The sequence below is a fragment of the Artemia franciscana genome, chromosome 15 (genome assembly GCF_032884065.1).
Source record: "Artemia franciscana chromosome 15, ASM3288406v1, whole genome shotgun sequence".
Classification (NCBI taxonomy): Eukaryota; Metazoa; Arthropoda; class Branchiopoda; order Anostraca; family Artemiidae; genus Artemia; species Artemia franciscana.
The window spans coordinates 33390561-33415079 of NC_088877.1; the positions used below are offsets into that span (position 1 = coordinate 33390561).

The 24519-nt window shown below is 35.3% G+C and overlaps 1 protein-coding gene across 1 annotated transcript in view; it reads right to left on the reverse strand.

Moving 5' to 3' along the window:
• Positions 1-24519, reverse strand: part of LOC136036388 (coiled-coil domain-containing protein 22 homolog) — an 84300-nt gene that overhangs the window by 14095 nt on the left and 45686 nt on the right. Inside the window, exons 7-9 of the mRNA XM_065718572.1 lie at positions 16655-16891; positions 8675-8826; positions 768-933 (exon numbers count right to left, since the gene is read on the reverse strand). Coding sequence (XP_065574644.1) covers positions 768-933; positions 8675-8826; positions 16655-16891 — 555 coding nt within the window. The remainder of the gene's footprint in view (positions 1-767; positions 934-8674; positions 8827-16654; positions 16892-24519) is intronic.

A 24519-nucleotide genomic window follows, 5' to 3' on the forward strand; every position in this document is an offset into this window, starting at 1 on the left:
ATGACTCAGAGTACTCAGTTGAAACTTTCAGTTTATATTGAAGCGGATTTCAAACCAACCAAAGCGTGATATATGCGTACTACTACTAAGACTTCTACTGCTACCATTCATACTATTACTAAGGCTACGGTTTATAGGGAGAAATATTTAGGATTTTGAAGGGAATCTTGAATTAAATTGCAACACTCTATGTGTATGCAAGCTGTCAAAAGGGCGTATCATCAATATCTCAGAAACTGCATAAAAGTATTAGGTTGAAAATTTCAGGGCATATTGATTATGATGTAGTTACCCCGAATGTTAGAGATTCGTGAATCGATATTCACCTTTGAATGCCCGAAAAACCTTCTTTTTTTTCCCCTTGGATATAGTCAGCGTTGGGATTCAACTTCTTCAATTTAATGCAAGGTTTGATGATGACAGGTTAGTTTAGATTAGATTTGGTTAGGTTGAATTAATTTAGTTTAGGCTTTTAACCCATTTCTGATATTTTTTATATCCTAATTTAACCTAACCTAAACTAACATAATCTAACCTAACTTTAACTTTTACCATCATAGCTTGCATAAGGCTGAAAAAGACGACTCGCTTAAGTAATTGAATCCAAGCAAATGAATCTGGGACATTCACCGGTAAATGTCAACATTAATCAGATTTCGAGCATTCACGGTAGCAATGACATAATAACGACCTAATAATGTGACAAGAATGACAAAATAGTATAAACCGGAAATACAAAAAAAAAAACTATAATGTTTAAAACCTACTTGAAATAGGTGTTCTTCCGCTTCCGAAAATCCTCTACCAAGCTTACCAGCTGTGTTATTAAGACATCTTTGAACTACACGTATATCTTCAAGGACTTTTCTAGCTTCTTCATTCTGCTTTTCTAACGTTCTGTTGAATTCCAATATTTTCTTCGTGTAATGACTTCTAAATATCAAGAACAACTTAGAGCTAGAGCAAAATGCCTCTTTAAGACCATCATCGACATAGTGGGAAATTCAACACAGAGATTATCGGCATAGATATCGGAGACACCAAAGATATCTGTGTTTCTTCAGATCTTTGACAAAAATTCAGACACCTATTTTCATTTGAGTCCAGAGATGATAATTCATCCATCATACCTTCGTTACATTAATTTCACTTTGCTTCCAGTCTTAACTTCATTCCTTACCTTCATTTAAGTCTCCTAAATCCCCCCTTTTTGGATCAGAATGCTTGCTCTATGCCACAAGACTTATTGAGGTACAATTTTTTGTTTACTTAAAGAAAGGTACTAAGGTCAAGTGATCAGATTCGAATGGTCCTTCGATCTATTTTCTACGGCCGCTGCTTTGATAGAACCACTGGAGAAAAGCATGCACACACAAAAAAAATGTAGAGGGAGGGGCAGCTTGGAAACTACCAAGGAGTAGACTTCCAGGTATATAATTTTCCAGCTGTTCAAGATGACGGGGCTCTTCGGACAATCACGATGGTATTCATTGCCCCCTCCCTCTCCACTCCCTTTCGCGTAGCTAAGCATGCCAATCAAAAGTTCCACTGAACTGTAGAACTTTTGATTCCACAATCAGGTGTCGGCCTTTGATGAATAACATTAAACTTGACGAATTTTACACATTTGGTGTCAGCATTACATATTTGGATTTCGGTCGCCATTGACAATTTACTATTATCCTTCGACACCATGGAAGGTTAAACAGAAAAAAAGAAGCTATAAACGCCACCGCAATGTTGCCGCATTATAAAGTTTAGCCTCCAGTTTAGACCAAAATTAAATAAGAATAAATTAACTTTGGATACACAAGAGCCAGTAGAAATTAGGGGCAGATCCAGGTAAGCAGAGAGGTATTTGCTCCCCCCCCCCCCTGAAGGTCGAAATTTGCACCAATTACAGAAGGCGAAAAATACCAATTTGGGAGCCTAATTTTCGTTCGCGCCTCCCCTCTCCCCACAAGCATTGTGTATCCGGCCTTAGTTGAAAATGTTTTTGTAATGACTTCAAAATTATATAAAACTTCGAAACACATCTTCTTTTAAAAAATTTACCTTGAATATTTTAGTTACTTCAAAAGGAAAACAAATTGAACAGATAACGTTAACTAGCATCAAAGTCGCTGCATAAAATCAAACGCGTTTCGAAAATCTTTGAAAAAAAGATTCTACTAACAACTCACCGCAGCACCAAGCCACCTGAGAGAAAAACAGCTACGCAAGCTCCTCCTCCATCCCAATCTATTCAAAGCCTCCCTTTTTACACTCTCCCAGGAAATTCCCATTTCCTTTAAATCTTTCTTTATGATGTCCTCTCACCCAATACGAAGAATACCTGCTTTCCGTTTAGCCCTAGACGGTTGGCCGAAAAGGAAAATCTCCGGCAATCTGTCATCCTTCATCCACACAATGTGCCCTAGCCATCTCAACCTATCTTTCATTATAGCCCTAGAAAGGGGGATTGAACTACATTATTCGTATAGCCTACTGTTTGAAATACGGCCAGTCAGACGAGTACCCAGATCAATCCGTAGGCAATTTTTCTCGTCAGAGTACTCAATTCAACATCAGTTCATTCAATGCTCTCGTCAGTTCATTCAATGTCAGTTCATTTAAGACCTCTGAGCGCAAATTGATGTGAAAATATAATCACAAGGATAGTTGGATATACATCAAGTCTATTAGTACATAATGGGGCGTCAAACAAAAAACACTAGACAAGAAGGTATGAGTAGTACAATAGACACCTCGGAGGACAGCTCTAGCTCAAAACCAGAATTAACAATACAGTTGCAGACTATAAGAAAATTCTCGATGTCGTAAAAGAAAATGGTAATAAGCTAGGCAATATCAACAATCAATTAGGGAGTCTTATGGCAAGGGTCGATAATTTGGAAAAAGACCATTCGCTACTTAAAAAAAAAATTAGATTAATAATACTAAACTGAAAATAGAAAAGATCAAAATGCGTCTCGCCTCAAATTGCAAATAAAAACATGTACTGATGAAACAACGAAGTTAAGAAGAAAATATGAGATTGTACGGGTCGAATTGTGAGAATGGAAGCCATTAAATAATGTTATCATATGGAATGCTGTGTGCGAGAATAATGATAATACTAAAGCTTTATTTACAGAGATAGATCGTCACTATCACATACTACGATAGAAATAATTTTGAAACAATAGATTTTGAAGGTGACACTGAATAAAAAATGTGATAAGTTAGCTATGATAGAAAATGCTAGTAAGTTTAACGGTAAAACAATCCATGGGAACAATTCGAACTTTTTTTTATTAGTGACGATGTTCCAGCCGAAATTCGTAAAATACGTAAGCTGTAATATGATAAATTAAGAAAAATTCACAGATATGATGTATGGATATCCAAGGGCATTGAGTCATATTTGTTTGTGAAAAGACCTGACGGTCCGACTACAAAATACTCATTTAGTGATTATATACTAGACATCGACGACTTTTCGAGAGTCCAAGGAGAAGCACATCAAATTTTACAAGTGGATGATTCTGTGATATAAAATTACTACGCATGATAGTTGGAACGCTCTGTTGTTATTATTTAATTCATATAAGTATGTAATATTTAATCTTGTTTTTACTTAGCCACTTTGTTTGTATTTATTTATTTTTATATGCCTTCTTCTAGATTCTTAAACTATTTTTCTTTATTTACTTTTTTTTTTTTACTTTGACACGCAGAGATGTCTTTCTGATTAGCAGTATTGAAAGAGATCAACCTGGAATGAAGAAATTTTTCTATTCTTTTCAAAGTTGTTCCTATTTGTGTTACCTTTTTTTTCTTTTGTTTGTTTGCTGGGCTGGTGGGGCGTGGTATGGTTGTATTTGACGTGGTGGTGATATTTGATAACGGATAGAAGAATTCCATCATCAAGGTTAAATGAATTTGAGCGATATTCTGTTTTGTTTCTTTCAGTTTTCCAAAATATTGTAGCTAATGATAATGAAGACACTTGCAATATATAAGATATTCCAAAAATCAATATTTATTTTTGAATGGTTTGGCAAAGAATAATGTTAATACAAGGAGGATATCGTTTTGGAATTGTCAGGCTGGAGGACTGCCAAGAACGATTGAAACTTTTTTTATCAGAATCTAAAACAGATATTTCAGGCCTATGAAAAACTTTTTTAGACGAGTTTTCAATTGAAAGTATTCATGTTAAAGATTATCAATGTTTTCATATCGGTCGAATTAGACAAAAGCAAAGGTGGCATTGCTGTTTGGGTTAAAAATTGCATACTGGCTCGCACAAGGCTAGATTTCTTGCCAATGAATATTGTAATGCTCTTTGAATCTCGTGTTGTTGATTGTTTTTTCCAAATAATCAGAAACTGCTAATCGTAGTTATTTATCGTACTCCGTCAGCTAGTCAGGTAGACTTTATAAATCGGTTTGTAACTTTGTTGGATAAATTATCTAGTCTTAATATCCTTATCTAGTTACGGGAGATTTTAAGATTAATTTAATGAGCCTTGGATCTGCTAACCAGAATAGAAGTGATAGAAACACTTGGCAGTTTTTAGAATCTCCGTTAACTCTGAATTAAACCCTGTATGTTTTATGCCATCCAGGATAACTGATAGATCATTTTCACAAACTGATCCTATTTTTTCACCTTACAGCGCCCTTAATGCATATGTCATTTCTGATGATTCATCTGATCGCTGCATAATTATGGCTGATTTTTCTCCTTTATTTCCCGTATAATAAAAAAAAAGTCAAACAAAGCGTGGAGACTTTTTACATAATTCTTTTTTAAATTTAACAAAAGGGCTTGGTGACGTTAAATGGAGTCCAGTAATTAATGGAAAGAATCCAAATCAATCCTTAGATAAGTTTTATAATATATTGATGGAAAGCTTGATCAATTTTGCTCGTATAGAATTTCAATAGGAAAGATAATGCTCCTAGAAAGCTTTGGGTAAATGAGTCCCTTTTTGAGGTTGATTAATGAAAAATAAAATACTAATGAAAAAATATAATTAAAAATAATAAAAACCTTTTGGTAAGGACTCATAGAGAAAGTGAAAGAACTTATTATGAAGATTCATTTCAAAATTCTGATTCTTCCCGGGAAAATAGCAGTTTGATCAAGGATAAAATTGGACAAAATAAACAACTGTGGCATCCAGAGGTATTATATGACATAAATAGTGAATAAGTTAAAGGATCACAGACTGTTGCTTTAACAATTTAACAATTTTTATTTAAGAAGTTAAATTTTTTGATTATTTTATTGGTGTTGGTGTTGGACAATCTATCATTTCTGCAGAAATAGATTTTTCTTCTCGCAGGATGCATAAACATTATTTCTCTCCCTCTGGAGGTACGAGCATATCCCTGGCCCCAGTTAATCTTGCAAAATTCCACAAGGCTATTAAAAATATTAAAAATGGTAATTCAGTGGGATATAATGGACTATCAACGAAGTTTTTAAAAATATTGCTAGTGATTTCTGATCCACTTATTCGTATCTTTAATTTTTTGTATCAGCTCAGGTGTGTTTTCGTAGTAGATGGAAAATTACTCAGGTAATTCCATTACATAAAAAGGTGATAAATTTGACATAAATAATTATCGTCCCATTGCAATTTTATCACCTTTATCTAAAGTGTCAAAAAAAATTTTAAGAAAGGATTTCTATTTATTTGGATGAGAAAACTTTTTTCACCAAATGCCAGTTTGGACTTAGGGCAAGCCATTCGACACAAAAAGCAGTTGCAGCTCTTTTATTAGAATTAAATGATTGTCCAGATAAGGATTTCCACGTAGCTACTGTTTTCTACAATTTTAAAGAAGCATTTGACACAATAAACCATGAAATTCCTTCTGACAAAATGGAAAATGCAGGCATAAGAGGTATTGGACTCGACTTAGTAAATAATGCATTTGGTCGTCCAATTGCGGTAGATATCGATGGAAAATGGTCTAATTTAAAAAACCTTAATGATGTTGGTGTCTCTCAAGGTTCAGTATTAGGTCCACTCTTATTTCTGATTTATAGTAATAACTCCCGCAAAGTTTGCAGGAGAATATTAGTCTTACTGTTTTATTTGCAAGTGAGATAGCTATATTTTTTGAAGCGAGGGATTCAACTACATTAATTGAAAATTTGATTGTAACTGCAACTTCAGATAATCGCTGGCTTGCTTCCAATACTCTAGCACCAAATTTTACTGGATTTATGGTTTTTGGTCGTCCGAAACGCACCACTCAATTGATTTCTTGTCAGGAACTCTAGGTTTTTGAGAATAGAATTTAAAGGGTTCAGTCATATCGTTATTTAGGAGTTTTTCTTGATCCATTGCTATCTTTTCGCAATCACTTTGATCATTTAAGGGCTAAACTTCCTCAAAGTACTGGGTCGATGTACCGCGTGAAAAATGTTTCTCCATTTTCCATACTAAAAATACTTTACCACTCTTCAATTGCCTCGTATTTGAATTACTGCTCAATTGTCTATCTTACTACCTTTTGGACGCACTTAAAACAATTAGAAGTACTACAAAATAGGGCAGTAAGAATACTTGGAAATTTTTTACATCGACGACCCTCAAAATTTGAAAATTCATCGGAAACAAAAACGATATTCTTTTTCCTAAATTCGTCGGGGTTAAAACGTATACGTGATGTAAATATTTCCTTATGGCATTTTCAAATTCAAAATCTTAAAAATTATGTCTACAATAAATCTATGTTAATACCCTCGTTCGGCTCGTCGGTGGGTGGGATTATGCCGAGTTTCTTTTGCAAGATGTGAAAGGTCAAGGTTTTCACTTAGGTACCTAATGCCATTCATTGCGAATAAACACAAGCTGAATGATAAAACTCAGGTTGATCAATCACACAAATATCAGCTGTATTTAAAGAAGCAGTATTTAAAGGTAGTTTTTTAATGTTTGTTTATTTACCTTTAATGATGGAATTTTAAAAATTTATGTAGTTTCTCTTTATATGTTAAGTTTTTGTCTCTACAATGGGATGGCTTCCCATGCTCTTGCTGCCCAGCATTTCTTTTCTCCCTTTCCTTCTGATATTTCTTGTTTTCTAGGTTTTTGTTGTTATTATTTTTTTTTTGTTAATTAAGTTAATTTTGCTATTATTATTATTATTATGACGAGATGTTTGTTTTGTGTATGTCCTGTTCTTACACACCCAACCTTACGAGATGGGCTCTCTGTTGGGGGTTAATATCTTTGTATATTTCTAAGTATATTAAATAAATTATCCTCATCATCATCATCAATAATTTACAAATTAGCAGGAATATGTAAAGAAGAATACTGTATAAATACGTAATAATGTGCAAATGTGTGAATGTATAATAAAAAAATAGTGTATATGTTACAGTGAAAGACCGAAATCAGGTAAATGTCGACATTCACGGACGACTGTCTGAAATCTTACCGATATGTTCGATATTCGACATAACATTCGGTGAATGCCCGAAACCCGTCGACATTCACCGGCGAATGTCTTATGCAAGGTTTGATGGTAAAAGTTAAAGTTCGGTTAGGGTGGGTTTGGTTAAATTAGGTTATAAATCTCAGAGATGGGTTAAAAACCTAGCCTAATCTGTCACCATCAAACCTTGTGTAAAACTAAAAAAGCTGACTGGTAAAACTAAATGAATCCAAGTAAAAAAAAAGTAATTTCGGACATTCTCCTGTTTCGGTCTTTTACAGCAACATATATAATACACAATGTATTAATAAAAAACTGAATAAAACAAAGATCGTGGGATGATTTTTTATATTACCTTTTTAATATTTAAAGTAGAACAAATGAACTAAATAGACTTGTTTAAAATGAATTTCCCAGTGGGCCTAATATTCTTATTTCATTTCATTAATTCAATTCATTTCATTTCTTATTTCATTGTTAGTTAACCGAATGCCAGATCACGAATGTCTATTTGCTAATTCCAGCCCAGTTTTAGGTTCCGTTCAAGAATTCTAAAAAGGGACCAAAAGCAATATCTTTCCCTTCCACAAGGGGACACTTGATTAAAACATTCGCTACTCAACTAAAAAGCATGATTAAAAACTGATATTTCTTTAGTCAGAATATTATCACTATTTTCTTCAGCATATAACATTCTTTCATCCACCTATACGAACTTCCACGTAACGTTGGATACAATGCAAAATAAGATATAACATCTAAAGTAAAATAAAAAAAAGTCGTCGCAGCAAGAAGGCCAACGTACTAAGACCAATACAAGCTGTGTATGTTTCTTGGCCATGTTTACATCAAGTGTCGTCGTTTACTGAGGTAAAAGGCCAAGCGACAAGTAGTTATGACACGAACGCCACGTTTGGCCGGCAAGATAGTATTTCTTTTTATTCCTTTTTTTTTTGCATTGACTGCAGAGTTTTCAATGTTTCTGAAGGTTTTTGATTTATGCTGCTTAAATGGCCATTGCATATAACCATGTATTTATTTTCTTTTTTGTTCTTTTCTCATCATTTTCTATTATCAGTTTTTATTAACGGTTTTGGTGCAACTGATATTCAATGGCCCATTTTCATACTACTCCCAAAGCTATGCTTTCATCCCAAAACGAGTTCCTTTTTCGTGCCTGAATCAAATGAATGATCGGAAACTAAGTAAAAATAATAACCCAAGTTACCTTTTATGGATTTTTTCTGTGGAGGAGCTGACTTTGGCTTGTTCGGTTTCAAGGGTACGCAGAAGTGTTTCAGCAATGATGATCTTATTTTTTGTAGATGCAATATCGTTGGCAAGATTATCAACAATTTTCTGTTCTTTTTCATGATCTCCCTAAAATATAAATGAAGAGATAAATCTACTGCTACCACTGACATCTTTCCATACCACAAAACCACCTAAAGTTAACACAGATTCTCAGAGTCCTTCTAAACCCTCTCAGCTACGAGCATTACTCTTTACTATCACTTATTATGTTCCAATTTTCTTTAAATTTATTTCGCCTGACCTCTTTTCACTCCCACTTGAAGACGTCTTGTTCTTCGCTCAAGACGGATTACCAAAAACCATAGTTTTTCGGTGATTTTTTGGTCAAATCAGACCACAATTTGTTTTTGCTGATTCGCACAACCTGTTTTTGGCAACCTAGGCTTTTTTCACTGTGGCTTTAGAAAGAAGGATCAAATGAAAACTTTATACAGTTTATTGTTCGTTAAACAAGTATATAAACGGGTATAATAATAATTTATTTCTTACCCACAACAACACTATAAAAGTATTAAAATGTGGAGTACAAACAATTAAATACACACAAAAAAAGCAAAACATACAAAAAATGAAAAGTAATGACAATAGAAATTTTTTACGTTAATACAAAAAATTTAATAAACGCACAAAATAACGAACTATGAAAAAAAATGAACATTAGATACACACAAAAAATGAAATTCAAAAAAACACAGAGAGAAAAACAAATCACACACAAAGTCAACGAAGAAAACGGATAAGACGGTGGTGAGGGGATAGGCGCGCAGAAGCTGTCCTGGGGAGTTGTCTGTGAAGAACCTCCAACTTTAAAGTTATGTCAGGAACTGAGAATTTTTTAACAAGAGTCCGGTTTTTGTCCAAGGTGGAAGAAACAGAAGAAATTCGTAAAATTTGAAATAATTTATCCGAATTCTTTTTAAATTACCATTATTAAGAAGGGGGAAAAGACCCGAAGCATAAAGGACAGAATGAGCCAGCGCACGTCTATTATACTTCCCTCTATTTGCAACAATTTTTGCATAACCAATCTGAATCTTTTTACTTATATCACAAACAGTACGCTGACATAAGCTCGAAAGATTGTTAGTAATAGAGATACCAAGCCAACGAATATAATCAACAAGAGGGATAGTGAAGTTATAACAGTGAGGGGGAGTAGCAGTAATACAGTTATAGGGAAGGAACTCACATTTATCTATATTAATTGAAAGGCCAATATCAGAGAAAGCATCAGAAACTATAGAGACCATTTTGGAAAGACCCTTTTTGGAACGGCTAATCAGAAGCAAGTCGTCAGCATACGCAAGATAAGAAACATCCACAAGACCAGAAAGGTATGTACCTGAAATCTTAGCCAGCACACTACAAATACAAATACAATACAATACAATAATAATACAATAATAATAAAATACAATAATACAATACAAAGGTGGAAGGCAATTACTTGTCATAGTTTCATCATTTATCTTGTCAGAATTGATCACTTTTCGCCAATCCTCCCTACTTGCAGGGAAATCCATACCGCGGTAACGTGCCGACCTCAGATAACGTTTATAATTGGTTTTAGTTTTACGTTTGATATCAGCGACACACCCAGAACTTGGCCGACCACATTCATTCCATATCTGGAGCCATAATTTTGCTTTATTTTTTTTCGACTTTAAACAAGGGTCCATTGACCAGATAGGTTTTTGTGTTCTTTTACGAATACGTTGCCGAGGTATGGCAGCTTCTTCTGCCCTTTTCATACACATCACAAGCTGGTTATAATAACAGTCAATATCGGCTTTACCATTATTAGGTACCTGGCGCTGAAGAAGATGATATGGAACACGTATGGTAGAAAGAAGGGTTGTCAAGGTAGAGATGTAGTGCGGTATATTGGCTTTGCTCCAATTACTTTTTTCAAACCACTTCGATTTTTCTCGCGAGCAATTGGTTTCCGATAGATCAATATCCATTGTAAATGTCGCTGAAATTGGCATGTGGTCAGTATCTTGCTCGCTAACATGAACAGAAGCAGAAGAAGAGATAATACCAGGCGAGCAAATAATATGGCCAATATCACTTGTGCTTCCAGAATGATGAACATATGAAAAATTGTGGGATTTGGGCACAACGCGGTATGAAGGAAGACACTCAAAAAGCAGCTCACTTCTTACAGAAGATCGATTAATATCAGTATTTAGGTCCCCAATTATTATATACTGTAGAGTTTAACAGTACCTGATTCACAAGATTCTTAAGCAGACCACACGCCTTTCCGAATTTAGTTAAGGATCTGATCAAGTATTCTTCATATGGGAGATAAGAGTTTATAAATACAATACTGCCGACACGCACAGCCAAAAAAAAATCGTCGGAGTAGAAGAGTACCGGGAAGGGTAGATGAATGTCCCGTTTAAAGACATAGGCTAGTCCACCGGAAGGGCAACCGCCAGTAGCTTTTGCTGGACTCAGGAACGCAGTATGATGCTGACTTCGACGCAAAAAATTCAAACTTGAAGCAGTGAGAAGATGCTCCTGGAAACATACCAAATCGTAGGACCATACAACTCATCAATAACAAAATCCTTATCTTTGGTGCCATTTATGTTGAGCGAAATGACTGAGATTGATGCACTCATGGTTGAAAGGTGGATTTGCACTTTATTCCATTCTTAATAACGGGGCAGGAAAAGCTATAGGAAGGGTGTTTTTGGCCGCAATTTGCGCAATTGGGATCAGCAATGCATGGCTCATCTTTTGTTGATATGGGTGGCCCTCCACAACGAGCACATTTCGGGAGAACGCTGGGACAGGAGTACTGTAGATGGTCTAGTGATCGGCATTTAAAACAGCATTTGGGTAGGTCCTTAAACTCGTAAACAGGAAAAATTTCATAGCCCACTCTGAGGCCATGCTTGAAAAACGTAGATTGCGCAAAAGAATCCAAAAACTCGATTTTCACAGACTTAGATAGGCCCAATCTCTTAGCATCTATGATACCGTGTTGGCTTCCGAGTACCGTAATGTCAACGTCGGTAGGAATATTACGTGATATACCAAAAAACCGCTTGGAAACCACTTTTGTTGTAGTACTGGAGATTATGTTCTGGATTGACGAGCAGAAGTCCTCCGTAGCAGACTTGTCCATATTAATATACCACTTGTCATTGATGGGCTTTACGCTACGTACTAATTCATGTCCAGTAATTTGGTCTATAGCAGCTTTTCGCTTAAGAGGGTCAGATAAGGCGTCCGGCACCTTTGAGACGATAACTGTTGCATGCGAATCTAGCACTGAAGCCGGCTTGGGTAATTGGGGGAAGCTCAATTCATAATTGTCAAGTTTTGAAGACATTCCCAAAACAACTTGATGGAGCTCATTAAATTTTGAGAATAAAGAGGTGTAGGCAGTGGCAGGGAGGCAGGGTACTTCCGTAGGACGCTTTATGACGAATGTCGGAACATCAGTGTCAGTCTCGTCAAAAGATTTTAATAGAGTAATTATGTCACTCCATGCCTTTTAATCACGTCATCCTCTGCTCCAATTATCAAATTGCTCTGTACAAAATTCAATATCACCGAATAATCAAGGACAGGATTATCGTCACTGGTAACAGGCATCACGCTGGTTCAATTAGTTCAATAATAATAGCTCAATAAATTTTTTTTTCTACAATTCATGCACAAATAGTTCTTTTGATAATCCTCTTATGTAGGTCAAGGTTACACGTCACTTTATCCTTAACCAGTTATTGCGAAACTTTGAATTATAATGAACTAATTTTCACTCGATGAGAGCTTATAGCCGAGTGTTGAAATAGTTCATAATTCTTAAGCTAAAAAGGGCTTACTGAATTAAGAAGTTCATAAAATATTCAATTTAATCCAGGTGTGTTCACTTTGAACTCAGATTCAATACTCTCAAAGGATGAGCTCAATTTCCATTTTCAATGTTTTCCTTTTGAAATCCATAGTTGTCGTACTCAATCTGTTTGTAATAGCCAAAATTTCCAGGTGCTTCCGGTATCTTTGCATCTTTTATTCTTCTATATTTTATTCTTATTCTTTTATATCCACGATCCTCTTTGGGGAGGTATTTGTCAACTAACTGTTCGAAAACTTTTTGATTAAGCCATTTTGGTCGCTTCAAAACTAGCTGTGCAAAAGGAGTAACACCCTGGTAGTTGGGAATGTCCATATTTGGATTATAGTCTATCATTAACTGTATAGCTGTATTATTGCCAGCAATTATAGCCCAATGAATAGCAGTGTTTCCACGAAGCGTATCTTGGATAGATGGCGACGCACCACACGACAATAATAGCCGACATGGATCCACCCCATTAACTTTTGAAACAGCCCACATAAGTGCAGTCATTTTGTTTTTATCAGGTGCATCAGGATGGACCCCTTTGCCCAGAAGGTAGGCAATAATAGACGTGTGTCCATATTGAGCAGCAAGATGAATTCCTGAATATCCTTCTCCATCTCGGATTTGAGGATCTGCTCCGTGCTTCATCAATAAGACAACCATTCGCAAGTGTCCTTGTCTGATTGCCCAATGCAAAGGGGTGGAGCTCACAACTCCACCGACAGCATCAACTACTGCATTCTGGGATATGTAGTATTTCACAATTTTAAATCTATTGTTAATTGATGCCCAGTGAAGTAAAGTTACATTTTCTAAATCCCTTTTGTTTACATCATAACCTGCCTCCGCAAGCTGTTTACATCTTTCAAGGACTCCAAACTGAGTTGCTTTCACAATACCAGCAGTCTGATCACCTTCATCCCATGTCATCTTTTGTGCAAATTTAAATATCTATCAACAACAATTCTAACTAAAATTCAAAACAATGACGAATTATTCGTCTTTATATTGACGAATTGACATCATTACTAATGATGTCAACTAGGTAAGTGAAGCCTATTCAATTTTCTCATTACCTAACATCACCTCTAATGTCTCATTAGAATTTAAGCCTCTCAACATTCATATCAAAACTGAGTTTACAGATATATTACTGAAGATGGCGAATATAATTTTTGAAAAGAGGAGAGTATCCAGGGATTTTAGAAAAACTTTAAATAAACCCCATACCTTTATAACCCCACCTTTATAAAAAAAAAGGTGGTAAGAGTGAGTGTGGTAGTTTTGGAGGCATTAACTTGGTTTCTATAGGAAGCAAACTACTTTTATGATTGAATTTTTCAGAAATGAAAAAAAGCTGTAGATCACATTTTAACCCTTAGATTAATAATTGAGAAGTCCCTTTTAGTCCTCAGTTTATCCTTGCATGGTATACAAGTTAAATACATTAAAGTGGATAGTGTCATACACGAGAATAACATTGCTCCGATTGAAATAGGCAATTAGGCTAGTAGCTGGTCTCAAATTGAATCAGAAGTTAAGTAGGATTGCGTTTTATCATCGTTTATATGGACTATTTTGACGAGCTTTGTCCTAGGGAACACGACAAAGGCTATGACTTTTTGAATCAATTTCAAATTTCAATCAACTTTTTGAATCATTTGAACATTGAATCAAATGAGAAAATAGAACTTTCATAGATTTTGATAACACTCATGATTTGAGAGTCATGAGGCAAATATTAGCAAAATGAATGGTTTTTCGGAGGTTTTGAGAAATCAGGGCGCAAGAATAGGATTAAAAATTAATGTTAAGAAGACTAAGTCGCTTAGACATGGAGTAAGCAAAGGTGAAGAGATTATGCTCGGCAGAGTTTTCCAGAGGAATAGTCTACGGACAGTTTTGGGTTCCCATTTGACTGAACATAATTCAAACAGTAAGCTGCATGAAAGATAGGGCTTCATCCTGATTTCTAGGAATGTGGGAGGTTAATTTACCGTCTTAAACCAGGTAAAGCATCGGCTTCAGACGGCCTGCAACCCGAATATCTGATGTACGGGACAGTTAAATTGTTTGAACATTTTGCTATTTTATTTCAGGCTTGTATCACCCAGCAGCATATTCTTGATGCACTATGTGAAGGTCTAGTAACGTGCACTTTTAAGAAAAATAAAGACCCGAAATCCTATGACGCATATGCACCGATTACTGTATGTTCGACGATTGGCAAGCTTCTTGAGAAGCTTATCTATATTAAAATTAGCACATGTGATCATGGCGACAGCCAATTTGGTTTTCGGGAAGGTCTTGGCGTGCAGAACGACCATGCAACTATTTAAGCGATTCTTAAAAAGGCATAAAAAGGCAAAACGTAATCTCTACGTTTGTGCCAAAGGCTTTTGAAGGCTTTTGTGCCAAAGGACTTTTCCCACAACTATTCCCTTTTCAATTCAAAAACCAACGGACTAGGTGGAGGCCTTCGGCCTCGACCTCTCCCAAGCAGTTATGTCTCTTTTTAGAAGGAGGTACTGTTAGTAATCGTATTCTTATCCACTGTTGTGTTAAGCAAGGTTCTCTTCTTAGTCCGACAATATTTAGTAGCTCTATAAGAGAAGCTGCTCGAAAGATTCCATCATACTTAATTGAGCCATATAATGCCGGACGTCACTTGTCTTATGCCGATGACAATATTATATTGGCTGACAATTTTGGGGTACTCCAAAACGTTGTTGATGTTGTTTGCTCCGGACTGAAAGAAATCGGTCTTGCGGTTGCTACTTCCAAAATAGAGTTTCTTGCCTTTGGACTGGAGATCGCCTCCAATGATACAATCCAAGTTGGTCCCGTCACAACCTCATCTTCCAGTTCATTTAGGTATTTAGGTCTTCCGTATGGAACTTCAATAAAATCCACTATGCAGCTTATAATTGCTTCTTTGAAAGAGAAACTAAGAAAATCTTATGGTCCTCTCGCCAGGACAAAGGGCCAGTTTGATAAGAGAACCCTTGGTCGGCTAAATAATGTGCTTTTTGCACCGCATGTGATGTTTTTGTCACCAGTTTGGAAATTTTGTCTGGACCTGGCAAAAAAACAAACCTGATTGCTGTTCTTTAGGTTCTGCAAGTATTTTCTTAGTACCCCCGTTTGGACTCGTAATAGTTACATTGTGTATTGGTACCAGCCGGCCTATAGGCCTTAAACTGCTGTGGACAGGCAGCTCAAGTACCCGCACTTCCCACATCACTTCATTAGAATTACTTAATTTCATACGAAGAACCCTTTGGTAGCTGATTGGAGGATATCTTATTTTTAATAAAAAAGTGTTTTAAAGTTTTTGAAGTTGTCAAGAATTGTGCGTGTTCTTTTTTTTTTCTTTTTTTCTGTGCCCTTTTTGTTTTTCTTTTCATTTTTTTTATACTCCTTTTTAGTGCATTTGTGTTGTATGCAGAGGGTAACAATAAATTATTATTATTATAGCTAGTAAATGTTCTGGAAATGAAGGATCACAAAGCTGCCAAAAACCGCCATTTTCGGCCAACCATCTAAGGCCAAACAGAAAAGTAGGCCGTCCCGAATGGGGCGAGAGGAGATCTTAATGGAGAATTTAATGAGCTGGAACTTTTTCGGGGAGGGAGGGGGGGGGGGTGTATAGAGGAAAGATTCGGATACATTTGATAGAGGAGGTGTCTGCGTAGCAGCGTTGGGCTCAGGCGGCTTGGAGCTGCGGTGAGTTGTTAGTACTAGTAGTATTTGCACTTCCAAACCTATTCTCGCACCCTGGACTCTCAAAACAACAAAAAATAATTCTTTGCACAGACATTTTATCTAGGACCCTAAACTCACCTGCGTAATCTAAGTCTATGGTACTTCCACCTTTCAGTTGAATAGCTAATTCTCCCATAGTATTCATTGTGGTCAACAGGCGGACCCAGTGCACAAATACAAATAAAAGGAGATAAGGAGCAACCCTGTCTGTTATGAATAAAAGTAAGATCACTTTCTACCTTAACTCTCAAAAATATGAAAACGTACCACCAAAGTGTCTTTCTTAATCTTTAGCTTCTTTTGGGTCAAAAGCAAATTTTGCTTTACTTCCTTCCATTGCTCTTCCATAGATTCTCTTTTTATTTGTATTTCTTGAAGCTTTTCTTTTAAATGCTCCATGTTGTAATCGTAGTTTTCGTATAGCCCCACAGCAATTTTTTTTGCTTTCGTTTGACCAGAAAAGGACAGCAGCTTCGACTTCTCAGCTTCTATTTTTATCGACCCCTGGAATTAAAGATAATCGCTTTCTTGGTGGAAATACCATATTGTTTCCTTAAAAAGCAATTTTTATCTGAGCTCATTAGCTACCCATAATATATCAGGAACGTCACAATCATATGTCAGGAACAATGTACCATCAATATATCAGGAATGTACCAACAATATTTCAGGAACGTCTTAGAGCGTTAAGTTGAAACTTTCAGAGAATTCAGAGGTGGACTTCAAACTAACTAAAAGGCACTAGGTGTATATTCCTACTACTGCAGCTACTGCTACTACTACTACTGATGCTACGATTATTGCTACTAGTGAGGCTAATTGTATTGGGATGAAACTTCCAGGGAACGTTTAGGAGGAGTTTCAACTACAAAAACACAAAGGTTGTCAAAAGGGCATATAAGCAATATTTTAGGATCGCCTTAGAGAATCAAGTTGAAACTTTCAGGGCCTGTTAGGGGTGATGTTGAATTGACCAAAAGGCACTATGTGTATGTTACAATTATTCTACTATTACAAATGCTACGACTACTACTTCTACTGAGGCTAAGGGTATTCAGATGAAACTTCCAGGGAATGTTAGGGAGATGTTGAACTAAATCAAAACCCACTACATGGATTCAGGTTGCCAAAAGGATATGGGGGCAATTTCTTCATAATAGCTTAGAGCATAAGGTTGGAACTTTCAGGGCATGTTGAAAAGGATGTTGAATTAACCAAAAGGCACTCTGTCCATGCTGGTACTAGTACCATTTCTTCTACTTCTACTATTACTACTCTATCACTAATACTGAGGCCATGGGTATGAAGATGAAACTTTCAGGGAATATATTCCAGAAATTGTATAGGGTATTAAGTTGAAAATTTCAGGGCATGTTCAGGGGGATGTTGAACAAACCAAAACGCAATGCGTGCATACTACTACTACAACTACTGTCACAAATACTACGCCCAATGCTCCTACTATTACTTCTGCTGCTACGGCTACTAGTATTGAATATGTGAACACTACTAAGATGAGCAATACGACTACAGATATGACTACGACATATCCTGGCCATTACTTAAAACAAAATGCGTCTTAAATTTTTCATCTTTTTTTAACTTTATAAATCCAAAACTATTAAGACTTTTAGAATAAATATCAGTATATGAACATTAAATTGTCAATCCACATTTGTTTCTTTTGTTCAGTAATCTGAACAGAACATGATGGTATTTTCTTCTTTTTTTTTGTTATGAGAAATAAAAACACATAGCTCAAAATAAGGATTGTTTTCAGTAAAGTGCAAATTAAATCATGGTATGTAGAATGAACGGGGGGGGGGGACCAGACCTACTCTTTGTTTCTGCTCGTTTTGAGTTCGACTGGCTTATTTATTGCAATTTCTGTTTGTTTTATGCTTGAAAATTATTTGTTCGTTTCTGTTCATGGTTGGTTTACTTTTTACTTTAGAATGAAAAACTTCTTTAGTGGAAAATCTTTTTAAAATTAATATATACTCATCAAAGATTTCTGCACCATAGTGCCGAAATTTTGAATATTCCTAAAATATTTATGCTCTAGAAATACACTTATCGGTCAGGGAGACTTTAAAGGCAGAGGAGGGATGGTTATATAAATTTTTAATAAGAACTAGAAATACTTAATTTAAAAATTAGCAAGACACTATAAAAAGACTTGCACACATTTGGAATGACAATTCTTTGTGCTGCTATTATACCAAATAGCAGCACAAAAAATGACGTTTGATATAATGTGGTGTAGTATTATTTAATAACGGTCAAAATTAATAATAGTTATAGGGATTGCTACTAGAACAAAACCAGTATTAATTATTTTTCTTTTCCTCTTTTTAACAACCCTTAAACTAAGCTCCTACCTACAAAATGTGGAATCGTACTTTTTGCCAGAAGACCAATCATGGGTGCGTGTTTATTTGTTTCCTTTTTTTCCCAGGGGTGATCGTATCGACCCAATGGTGCTAGAATGTCGTGAGAGAGCTCATTATGAAGGAAACTAAAAATGCTAGTGCCCTTTTTAAGTGACCGAAAAAATTGAAGGGCACCTAGGACCCCTCCCACACTCATTTTTTCCCAAAGTCAACGGATCAAAATTTTGAGATAGCCATTTTGTTTAGGATAGTACAAAAGCCTAACAATAATGTCTTTGTGGACGACTTACTCCCCCAAAGTTCAGGGGGATATTTTTGGTTGGAAGGGGGGGGGTTGAGGGGACGGAGTCACGTGGAAGGATCTTTCCATAGAGGAATTTGTCATGGGCGAAGATAATTTCCATGAAGGGGGCGCAAAATATTGCAGCACTATTAAAAAACAATGAAAAATAAATATGGAAAAGTTTTTCATCTGAATGTACGGAGCAGCATTAAAACTTAAAACGAACAGAAATTATTACGCATATGTGGGGTTCATCTCCTCCAAAATACTTCACTCTTTCCGCTAAAGTATTTTTAGTAATTTCAAATATTTATTCTACGGCCCTTGTGAATCAGGGGTCTTTCTTAAAGAAATGGGACAAAATTTAAGCTTTAGTGTAAAAAGCGAGGTATTAACGAGAGGGCAAACCCCCTCATATACGTAATAAAAATATACAGATATAGAAGTTCACTACGTAAGTTAATTCGTAAGTTACGTATATTTTCTACTAATAAAAACGTTCGTAAAGAATTAGAAGTGCTAGTTGCCAATTTAAGTAACCAAAAGATTAGAGAGCAACCAGGCCTTCTCTCCCACCCCTTTTTTGTCAGAAATCTCCCGATCAAAACTAAGAGAAGGCCATTTAGCCAAAAAAATTAATATGCAAACTGAGTTTTAATTATTCATGTGCGAACAGCCAAAATCAAAAACTGTATTAATTCAAAAACGTTCAGAACTGATGCATTTACAAGGCCAAATAAATTCTGAAACAACACTGATTAAGAATCACAGTAGGAAAACGAGAAAAACAGTGAAAAAAATAAAAATGCATATTTTTTTGGCCTAGAAATATTGCTGTTGAAGTTCGGCTTTTTATTGTGTTTCGTGGACGTTTATTCGCCCTGTATTCTCCTTTTGCACTAAGGATAGATGAGCGGATGTCTCGAATGAAATATTGGTATTTTTTTTTTTTTCCCTGGCTATGAATTACCTAATTTTTTGGGGTTTCCCAATTTATCTCATGTTCTCACTAAGAGGGTCAACCTAACTTACAGGAGAGAAAATTGACAGTCTAGAACAAAAGAGTCGATACTTTTTCTCTATAATATCCATCTAACATAATAGCCAATTTACAAAAAGCCTCGTACTTAAAGTGGACGTGGCAACAAAATCCGCATAAAAAATACTTAATCAAGTTAGTCTTTTTTCATTTATAATCACCTTTTATGTTATCATTGCTTTTCAAAAATGTTGGCATTACATTCAATCTACAAATAATTGGTATAATTCAATGTACTTTCAGGAATCAGCATTTTCACACTAAAGTATACTTTCATACTTTCACTCTAAAAAAAAAAAAATTATTGTAATTTGTTTTGACTCATTATCATCTAAATGGCTTTCATGAAGTTTCATTGAAAGACTGGATTTTTATCAAATATCGTAGTATTCACAACCATGAATGTGTATCGAACTTCATTCGAAAAAGAATTAAATATAAGAATAACTAAAGAAGACAGAATACACAAAGAAAAAGATAGAATATACATGTTAGAATATAAAGATTGAAAACGATAGAAGGTAGAATATACAAAGAACATACAAAGAAAAACAGCATTTGAGCCATTTGAGCCTTCTTTATATCAAGAAGACAGAATATACAAAGAAAACCAAAATAATACAGAGGATAGCATTATAATTGGGAACACTCAGATCCGGCCATTAAGAGGGGAATCAGATTTCTGATGTAAGCCTACTGTTTTGTTATACCTAAAGGCCTATTTTTTCACGCATGTTGAACCCCAACATAAATCGACCCAAACCTTAAGAACAACATTTAAACCTTTTTAGATTTTTAACGTATTATTTTGAGACGCCAAAAGCTAATGAGCATGATATGCTCATTAGCTCTATAATTTTTTCAAGTCTCTATAATTTTACTAAAACTACTGCTAACAACTCACCACAGCACCAAGCCGGTGCTGAGAAAATGTAACTTTACTGCAGATAAAAAATTAGATGTTTTAAAATTTTTCCACAAAATCTTATGAGGAATTAAATAAAGGAAATTCAGAAAAAAGTACAGTGCATAGCCTAATTACGAGTAGCAATTCTTGATTTAAAAGGAGTGAAATTTTAAACGAGAAAGAAATTAATAATAAGAATAAATTAAAAAAGATAGAATATACAACAAAAACGAAAATAACAGAGAGGATAGCATGAAAAGTGAGTCATGGTATTTCGACCTTCGACGAAATATTTCACGCACGTTGTCAGAATGAATTGACTAAGCTGTGGAAAATTATTTAGATTTACATCATAAATATTTCTAATTCTATAAGCTTATTGATAAGATTACTCCCAGTCCTACAAAACTACAGTGATATAACAAAATGCAATCGAATTTTCATAGGTCAGGGGGTATTCCATTTTATTCAAGCTTAAATAGTGACGAAAGAAAATAAATCTCTAAGTCGTATTTTCATACGAAGGTCACTCCCCGGTAAAAATCCAAAATTTAAAAGGTTAGTGAAAAAAGAGGATTATTTTCCTAAAATTTGCGTAAAAACTGATTTATTCTTCAGTCTTAGCTATGCTCGACAATTTATTCCTAAACCCGGTGAAAATTCCCAGCAACAAAATACGAAAAAGCTCTATACTAAAAGGCTAATATCATAAAGCTAGAAATTTCCACATTGTAATTTCAACTAATATTAGGAACCATCAAGGCCGTATCCAAGGGGGGGGGCTAGGAGGTTTGACACACCTCCCCAAATGTTTGTTTGTTTTTGTAACGCCCCAATGCATCAAATATTTTGATGGATTTCATAAAGTTTTTTTTTGGAGCCCCCTCCCCCTAGAAAAAAAAATCCTGGATACAGCCCAAGGAATTGTCACTTAAATTAGAAATAAATCAAGTTTTTTTGGCATTTGTTTCTACATATTTTATCGTAAAAAAAATCATACCTAGGAAGAAATTCTATTTGATGTAGATTACATTTAGGGTATTTTTTCAATAAAATTTGCTATTCTTTCCATTTGATTGTTTACTTTAAAAAAACCTCTAATGTTTATCTTGAAGACATGACGTAAAATGTGGCACTATCTTATCCTGTTTTGAAGCCTTTCTATCTAAGAATAGCTCTTGATACCTTTTAGACAAATTAAAAGTTTGACACTAAGTTAATATTTGCACTTAGTAAAATAAAAGGCGCGGTGATAAAAAAAAAAAACTCAATAAAAAGTCTAGCACTGTTTTATAATTGTTAGCATTTTACATACTAGTAAGCTATTCAAAAATAAACAAATTAGCACAAATTAACAAATTTCATTAGATAAAATATTTCCAGTGGTGGCCTGAATCCTACCACTCGAGGTGAAAAACACGTGACTGATGAGATGCCACTAGGCAAAGCCGCATTCAGGGGTTAGGCGGTTTCAACCCCCCCTCCCAATAAAAAAAATCCTGGATACGACCCTGTCACTAGGTCTATAGTGTCACAATGGGACTGATATCAGGTTGGTTTATGGGACCCAGAATTGAAACTCAGCCGCAACAGCACTCTCCAGCAGATCTTTCAAATGTTTGGATTAAGATCCACCATCTTAATGTTTAATCTGATTGAAAGTTATAAATCTAAATAATATGATTTTTTTTTTTTTTAAGGATGTTTATTATTTTTTTTAAGTATTGGGTTGGTCTCTGGGGTTCGCCCATGAGGCCTCCAGATGTCTTATGACTCACTTGGTTTTAAGTTGTAAATTTAATTGTGTCTCAGGATGGTGCGCGGAGGATGGAAGTGGTATCGTACGGCACGGGATTTGTTTTTTATTTATTTCTGTCAAGTTTGGTTAAGAGAAGTATTTATTTTTAATTTTTGTGCATATTTAGTGTTTCTTAAAGGTAGCTCAATTGCATTCGAGCTATACTCTCAGCCTTGAGTTACCTAATATTTTGTATATATTGGTTATAATAAAAGAACCTTGAACCTTGAACCACAAGTGAGCTTGAAAACTGAAATCAATAATTTTGTCTTTTTTTTGGTTTTACTGATACTTTCCATTCTTTTTTTTAAGAGAGAGAAATTTATCATTAAACAAAAAAATAACAAGAAAAAATACCTATAAGATACTACAAATGCCAATCAAAAGAGACCTCGATGAGGTTTATAGTTTAATTCATCTTTTTGCTCCAGCCTCCAGTCCTCGTATGACGTAATAATACTATTACTAGTACTACTGCTAGCAACCCCTTGCATCACCAAGCCCCCTGAAGCCAACGCACCTACACATACTCCTCCTCCATGTTAATCTATTCAAAGCGTTCCTCTTTACATCCTTTCAAGAGGTTCTTATTTTCCCTTAAATAATTACATAAAGCATCCTCCCATCCCAGCCGAGGAAGAACTGCTTTTTGTTTTTCCCTAGACGGTTGGCCAACAAGGACAATCTTTGACAATTTCTCATTCTTCATCCTCAGTATATAGCCTAGCCACCTCAACCTTTCTCTCTCTATAGCCCTAGAAAGCGGGATTGAACCACACTTTTACGTTGTAGGTTTTTTAGTTATTTCTGTGGTCTAAGTCTATTTTCACGGTTTAAACATTATCCTGCAAAGTTTTCAAGTTTTTAGCTTGTTTATTTGCTAGCTTAATTTTCTGTGTTCAGTCGCAAACCCAGAGTTAATTTTAGAATTTGCAGATAGTCATGCAAATCCCAAATAAATGTAATTACAATTATATTGTGTGGCTATTTAAATGAACCTCCGAAAATATTTAGGACAAAAATCGTCGACACTCGAAACAAAAAATTTAGACACAAATTATCATTATATCTTAAGAGAGCAAAATTACACATTTTTAAAATCACCTTGTATATTTGTAGGAAAAAAAACTCTGAATCTCCCAATGACATTTTCGTATCCTACAGAGCACAGGCCTAGGGCTCATCTTCTTCTTCTTGGGTTTTAAGTTATTTTGACCTTCAACATAATTTTTAAATTTGAAAACTAATTCTGCGGAAACACCTAACAAAACTAGACTCTAAATATAGGCGAAATTACTTACAAAAGCCAGAAATACTTCGAAGTTCCAACGGACAGAACACCATTCATAATTAGAAGACTATAAGAAATAGGTCAATTTTTTTCAATGCAGTGAAAGACCACAGGAGAGGGACGGCACATGTTGTCATACCACTGGTTATAGTGACATTCAAATTAACGTTGGGTGGGGTCTACAGTATCGAAAGTAACGATAATTCGAAAGTTATTCTGACACCAATAGCGATTCGACCTTGCAGTCAAAACTTCGGCTCTCATTCAAATTCAGCGCTATATATTTTATTATAAATATATTTCATCTCAGCCTATTGGAGGGGAATGCTGGTTGTGATAGTTCCCCTCTCATTAGGGTATATTTCAGCTCGTTTTAAGTTTAATCACTAATTACTTTTCTGTTAACGTCACAGTTTTTTTA